The sequence below is a fragment of the Antrostomus carolinensis genome, unplaced genomic scaffold (genome assembly GCF_000700745.2).
Source record: "Antrostomus carolinensis isolate BGI_N321 unplaced genomic scaffold, ASM70074v2 scaffold54305, whole genome shotgun sequence".
In the NCBI taxonomy this organism is placed as follows: domain Eukaryota; kingdom Metazoa; phylum Chordata; class Aves; order Caprimulgiformes; family Caprimulgidae; genus Antrostomus; species Antrostomus carolinensis.
Genome location: NW_010316778.1, coordinates 1 through 7,122, shown reverse-complemented (window position 1 = coordinate 7,122; position 7,122 = coordinate 1). Strand labels below are relative to the sequence as shown.

Below are 7,122 nucleotides of genomic sequence, written 5' to 3'. Positions count from 1 at the left end.
GACTTGTATTACAAACGTTCTACCAGAAAACCAGAGGTCTCCTTGTCTTCCAGGCCTCAATCCCCATCTTACAGCAGCACAACCAGCTTCTATATGTTCTATACTTTCTATACCTTCTATAACTGCCATATGTCAGAAAAAAAGGGCATTTTGCTGGGCATCTGTTTGTGCACTTCTTAATCGATCATGACTGAAGTTATATGTCAAGAAGCATTGTTTCCAAAAGGGTAATTCTAAAGGATGGGAAACATGCTTTTCTTTATATCCCCTGTTTGCCCAATTTTTTCAATTGCAGGTTTTGGAGAAAGGATCTCAAGCATGACCAGCTAAAACTTAAGTATTCCCCAGTTATGGCCAACGCAGGCTTTTGCTTAGATCAATACAATCCACACGATGATAAAGTGAGTTAGAAGAACTGAAGTTAATGTTATAACTTCACATGCATTGCACAGAAATTTAGGACAGTGTTTCAGTAGGGGACAAACATGCCTCCTCTTCCTCTAACAATACAACTTTCCGTCTGGACAGAGACATCACGGACTGTATGACAGCTAAAGAAACTCTAACAAAAATGCGCAAGGCAAGAAAAGCAAATGGGATTACAATCTGCATGAGATGGAAAATTGCTGTGCTAAATTCACTTAACAAGCATGTTAGAAAGAAGGCCCCAAGGCTCACACAAGGGTAGAGAGCCAGCTTGGCAAACATGAAGGCATGCTCCTTGCCACCATATCTAGCAAAAGGATGCAAAGTTTCCCTTTCATGGAGGAGGGCTGTAGTCCATATGGCAAACTGAAATATACTGGCAAAGAAAGTGATAACGCAGCTGACCTGAATGGCTTCTATTTCATTGTGAGACTTCTCTGCAAATTCGCTTGTCAGCTGGTAAGCTAGTGGAAGCCCACCAATGAAAGACAATGAAAGTATGTTAAGCAGTCCCATTAATCGCGTAGCTTTTGTTACATAAAGGAAAAGCGAGTGATGGACAAACCACAGGAGACCAATTGTTACAAAGGAGCCAAAGTAGGCAAGGTAGTTTGGCCCATATTCACTTAAAGCTTCAAGAAGGCTTCCATGGAACTTCTCCTCAACTTCTCTGGGATCAGGGACGTTGTCTTCACTGTGGAGAGAAAATTTACTTTACTTTGCATGTTACTGTTATAAAAACACACCTGAAGCAACACTGAACTATGTTGCTTTACTATGAGCAAGTAGGAAACAACAGGCAACCACTCTGTAGTTCTCTAATTTGTAACTTAAAAACAGCATTTCAAATAACAGCTCTGCAAATAAATCTTATCTGAAAGGAAATCTGAAAGTAATGTGGCATTCCTTTAGGTTAATGTAATAAAGTTGCCATAGCGACTAAACAGCTTTTGTTGATAAAAGCCTTTTATCTGAAAACATAACTAAACAAAAAGGAAGCTTTGTTCTCCAAGACTCCCCACCCCATACATTAAACATACATTAAATAGACTGATGATCACTACTGCTGAAATGTGGGCATTAGAAGTATCTTTTGTTTGTGTTCTGTACCATACTTAAAGTAACCACTGCAGGTTTTAGAAGTCAAAGACAACATGTGGTTAATTTTATTTCCTCAAATATTACATACAGATAAAAGTTAATATTATATTTAACAGTACAAAGTGTAAGAGGCAACACAAAGCCTTACCATATATCCAGAATGAGCAGAGTTGCTACAATAGCATAGACTCCATCACTGAATGCTTCTACCCGTTCCTTACTCAGAGGCTCACTGAGGTAAAAAGTGAATGTTTCTAAGCTATGGTGTTCCTCCACTTCAACTCTCTGACCTGGAAACAAATCCAGGTGTTTACTAATGAAAGACAAAATCAGGTAGTATAAAACAAGGTAGTTAAACACAGTACTCTGACCTCCCTTTCTTTTTCTCCCCACCTGCCAAAATCTTTTCTAGAAAGAAGGGTGCTGTTCATCCACAAAGGTCAGTCACTCCATTTTTTTTGGCAGCTGTGCCTCTCCCTGAAGTTCATGCTGCTTTCAGGACAAGTGCTTCAGGGACAAAAACCCCCTGTCTTTTAAAGTGTATGGCAGACCATTTCCACCAAGTGAATAATGACTCGAAGCTGGAATTGAACAAAACATTTGAGCTAAACAAATCAGATGCTGTGCCTCAGAAAGGCCCAACAGCTATAGGTCCTCTGAGACAGTGTGGAGAACAACTACCGTACGGGAGAAAAAACTCACTGGACCTGAACTAGGACATCAAATGGCCTGCTTTAAAATAAATCTAGTCTTTGGTCAAAAGGTGGAGCTCTGGAGCTCCCACAGGAAATGTCAAACACATCCCTAAAGACTGGACTCTGACCTGCCCAGCAGTATAGACTGGACAAAGAAAAAGCTTACAGCTTCCTGAGGAAGTAAGGAGAGGAACTGAATGAAAAGCAAGTGTAATCACAACTCAGTCAGTAAAGCAGTAATTTATGTCAGTCATCTGACAGGGTGACCTGGCTGCAAACCACACTGCCCCCATGTGTTGTGGTTCAATCCCAACTGGCAATTAAGCACCAGGCAGCCGCTTGCTCTTCCCCTGGTGGGATGGGGAAGAGAACTGATCATACAGTATTACTGGGGAGAAAGTGATACAGGCACAGAACTTGCTTCCTACATTATTCAACCCCCATGCTCCCTTTTTTGGAACGAAAAGGGACAGATGGCCTGCAGCCGCCATTCACGTACCCGTTTGCGTGTGCATGCACATGCGTATTCAGGACAAACCAGAGCTGTTTTGCACTCAGAAATGATCTTTGAATGTGTTGTGCCTTACACAAATCTAGTAATGAATTAAGGGAAACCAGGGAGCAAAGGAGAAACTCTTTGGAAGCATGGCAATAAACCTCAAAATCACTATGTTCCAAGAGTTAAAATGGAAGTAGTACTAAAATTATTTCATTCCAGGCTGTCTGGATAACACACTGACATCCTAATAACATATCTGAATGTACTCCTATGAGTATTGTTACTCACCAACAATCTTGGTTTTACACCATGTAATGAATCGAGTGAGATGTGGAAAAACGATTACGAGCCCAAGAAGTACATAGGACTATGGAGAGGACAATGAAGATAGTTTAGATTTAGTTATCAAAATACAAATTACCTTTCAAGTTTAATATTAAACTATTGCTCTCAATCTTCAGATATAATCACATTGAGAAAAACAAATCTTAACTTTGCTCACCTGAAATGCACACACACACTTCCTGAATATTCCATGTGCAACCTAATACTGCTTTTTGATAGCTAATTTAGTACCAGCAATGAAGCAAGCTAAAACAAGAAGGGGAATAATTTTCCTAACAAAAATGTAGTAATGACTTTCTTGGGAAGTTGGAGAACTATCCCACCTGATCCTTACAGGTCCCTTCCAACTTGAGATATTCTATGATTCTACTTCTTGTGTCCTAAAGACACCTTAGGGGGTCATAAATGGTTCACAGGCTTTGCACTGGTCTAAGCACAAGAGCGACTTGGAAACTAATTTCACTGTTATTCATATGAAAAGAAAATACACTGGTGAACAAGGCAAGGGAGTAGAGAGAAGTAAAGGTGTAAAAGGAAAACGTATTTTCAGTTAAAATTAGGCCTTTTCACATTTGAACTCACAACTGTCCCTTTTATCAACAGCAACCTGATTCCTCCCAAATTTGAAGATTATTAAACACTACTAATTCCCATGGAATGTTTCTCAAAATTCAGTTAAATCTACCTTCTCCTAAAGAACAAGAGAAGAAAAGAAGCTCGGGATACATCCAAAAACTAGACTTCAGTTCCAAGCAGGGGTTCCAAGAAAGATAAAAGCTATTAATAAAGAGGAGCAACTCACTGCCACTTAATAAAGATGGCACAGAAAAAGGCTGTGTAAGAGAAGGCCTTAGCCAAAAACCTTTGTTTTGAGATGCAGGTCAGCTACCTGGTCTGTTTATTCTGTTTGCTCTTACACCCTAAGTTAGTGCAGCAATTATGTTCACTTGTCTTCAGTTTCTGCAACGTGATGTTTATTTCATGTATCTTTCCACATTATCTCACCTATTTATGATAAGCAAGATGCTAAATTACAGTTTAGAAGACCTGCTTCTAATTAAGAGAAGCATTAAAAAAAAAAAAAAATAGGCAGAGCAAGCAAAGCAAATGTACCAGAATATTCTTTCAAAACTATCCAAACTCATGGATCAAATTGTGAACAGGTATCTCTGAACTGAACACCTTCAATGCAAAACAGCAGCCATGCTTACTACACCACAGAACTGTCAACTGAGAAAGTCTGCATATTTAACATGGACATCATTGTCTTAATACACAGTCCTAAATACAACTAATATAAACAGCTGCTTCAAAGTTTTTGGTTAACTGGTAGAACTTACCAAAGGAATAAAGAAAAAAGAAAAGATGGCTGCTAAAAAGCATAAAATTGGTCCTCTTAGGATGATCTTTAAGATATGATGTTTATAGAAATTCTGATTTTCAGACACCTGTATCTGTTGATTCAGTAAGTGTGGGTGATAGAATCCATATGCTACTATCACAGCCTGCAAGGAAAAGAGTATTACTGAAGTTATTACATACAAGTATATGCATCCTTTTAAACATAAAACTGTAAAACTATAAATCAACTAATTACAAAACACTTTCAAACTTATTCTTCACACCCGCATGGAGGGCTGGTCTTACAGAGATTTCACAATACACTGTATGTCAAGATTTTAGTCTCCTCTGCAGAGCTTGTCATGACCATGGCTCTTATATTAAGAGGAAGGAAGACCTCCACAATAAGGAACAATGTAACAAAACACTGCCTCGGGACAAAACCAATGCCAGTGGACTGAGCCTGAAAGCTCACCTTCACTCAGTCATCACTGCATGGCTCAGTAAGTAGGAAAAGCCAATTGCTATTTCCCCAGGCATTTTTTAAAAGTGGGAAAGGAATTACTGTTCTGCAGACTTCGAGTTCAGCTGATTTAGCTGCATAAATCACCTTCACTGGACAGCTGCAATGGAAACTTTCATATTATATACAGATACCGTATTGTAATAAGATGCACAACTTTGAAAAAGAATGCTATACAAACAAAGAACACATTTAGCAATTTATACCCAGAGTTAAGAAAGTTGAGTTCTACCCAAGAAAATGCATTTAAAAGTGAAAACGTAAATAGAGAGCTCCAATACCTGTATAAGGCCAATGACAACAGCACAGACACTGAACAGGAAAATGCCAAAAGGTACCTCTGGAAAGGAGGCCATTAAGGAAAACTAGAAAAAAAATGCAACTAGATCAAATATTTAATTAAGAAGCAATGTAGGAATAGTAGTAGAGAAACAGAAGCACTCTTCATTCAACACTGAAACTCAAAAACCTAAGTAATACATTTCAACATAATTCCACTAAATGCAATTTCTAGCCACAAATACATGCAGGCATCCCAACCAAAGGCATCTGGAGACATGGCTTTGCTCTCACATTGATACTGCAAAACTTTAAACTCTCTGACACTATGTCTTCATAATAACCACAGACTGGCTTGTTAGCTGAGCATAAAGTGTTTTCAGTGGACATGATGTTAATAGATGTGAAAATTCTTGATATTAGGATACTTTTTTGAGTCTTTTAATTTCTCTACCTCCATGGCTCCCTACTGACAACTTCCCAAAAATTATTTCAGCTTCAAGGAAAAGTAAAAAGTATGTGCTCTTCCTGATAAAGGTCGTTTTACTGACCACAGCCTTATTCTTTGCAGACTAATATACAACACAAATATACCCACAGAGAAACAAGTGCCTGTTATACAGGTACAATAAAAGCCAGGATGCATTTTGGGCAACTGTTCTGTTCTGCTAATACGGTGTTCAGCTGCAAATATTCTTGCTAGGTCTAAAGATGATCTGATCAGAAATTGTGCAGAACATCAAATTTTCAGATTTAAAAAATGCATGACTGACTGCCAGAATCAACCTTGCTGAATAAGTCAAAAGTGGGACCAAGAACTCTGCTAGATTACAAAAGGAAAATGTTCTGTCATCTAAAGAAAAGGTTGAAACACTGCTTTAGTTCCCTTAAAAATGCTAAATTTTCAATAGGTAATTTTGACATTTTTCAATATAGCTGCTTTTTTAAAAAAAATAATGGTAAACTATTACATTACATGATTATAATTTTTCTTGGAGAATATCCATTTTCTGCCAGGTCTGTAAGATGCAGCAATTTAAGGTTATAACATGTCCTCATTAATTTTTAAAAAAGTAAGGCTTAACTATTACAATGGATTCAGGGTTTATACTATAATAACACTTTCCGGGGTTTCTGAATACTTTGGTAAAGTCTTTCAAAATAAATTAAGAAGAAAACCCCTGTAATTTAAACATACGTCAAATTTAGAAAAGTACTTACTGTGTATGGCAAGAAAGTTATGATCATCATACAAGCCTGAAAAAGAAAAAAGCATACTGAAACACTAGGTAAAATACAAAGCAAGCAATTCCCCCATTAAAGATGTGTCCAGAGAATGCAACACAAACATATCAAATACTCATGCTGCATCACAAAATGAAAAAAACCCACATTACTGAAGTTGCTGAGCTTTGTCTGTAAAAAATGGCTAGTTCTGTACACGTCTTCCATGTTTGCTATCCAAACAGTACAGGCTTATTTTAGAAAACACTACCGTTTTGTTACCAATACCACAGGCAAAAGTTTTGCTATGGTTCTTAACAGACTTATTTCTAAAACTGCAATGCCAAAAGTACCCCACCTCCTAAAGAGGTGTTTGATTTGTCAAAGTCATTAATCTCTGATTACAAATATTTAATATATAAAAAAGCCAAATTAAAAAAAACCCAAAACACCTCAAGCACAAAGAAATGCATTGTTTTGAAAACTACATTAGGTAAGAATGATATTAAGCTAGTCCTCTAACATTATTTCCTGTTGTGTTACCTTGTGGAGTTTAAACTCGGTATTTTTATTAACAAAATTAAATTATCTGTGTGGCTGCACAATGTCAGAGAACATAATTTTAAACAATATAGTAAAATACAAAACTCTAGTAATTTCCGAGGGCAGCAGGAGCTGCCCCGGGAACA

At 37.6% G+C, this 7,122-nt stretch overlaps 1 protein-coding gene across 1 annotated transcript; it reads right to left on the bottom strand.

The window, feature by feature from the left end:
- Positions 1-329: 329 nt before the first annotated feature.
- TMEM175 (transmembrane protein 175) lies at positions 330-6,460 on the bottom strand. The gene is made up of 6 exons (XM_010168352.1): positions 6,431-6,460; positions 5,212-5,295; positions 4,407-4,571; positions 3,010-3,088; positions 1,676-1,817; positions 330-1,120 (listed from the first exon to the last, which is right to left on the bottom strand). Exons 1-6 carry the CDS (start codon positions 6,458-6,460, stop codon positions 457-459), a joined length of 1,164 nt encoding a protein of 387 aa, XP_010166654.1. The 3' UTR covers positions 330-456.
- Between the last annotated feature and the right edge of the window lie 662 nt (positions 6,461-7,122).

Coding starts and splice junctions, on each gene's coding strand:
- TMEM175 (XM_010168352.1), bottom strand. CDS start 6,460: ATGATGATCATAACTTTCTTGCCATACACA. Junction 5,296..6,430: donor TAACTTTCTTGCCATACACA/GTAAGTACTTTT, acceptor TTTTTTTTCTAG/TTTTCCTTAATGGCCTCCTT. Junction 3,089..4,406: donor CTTTTTTCTTTATTCCTTTG/GTAAGTTCTACC, acceptor TCCTCTCCATAG/TCCTATGTACTTCTTGGGCT.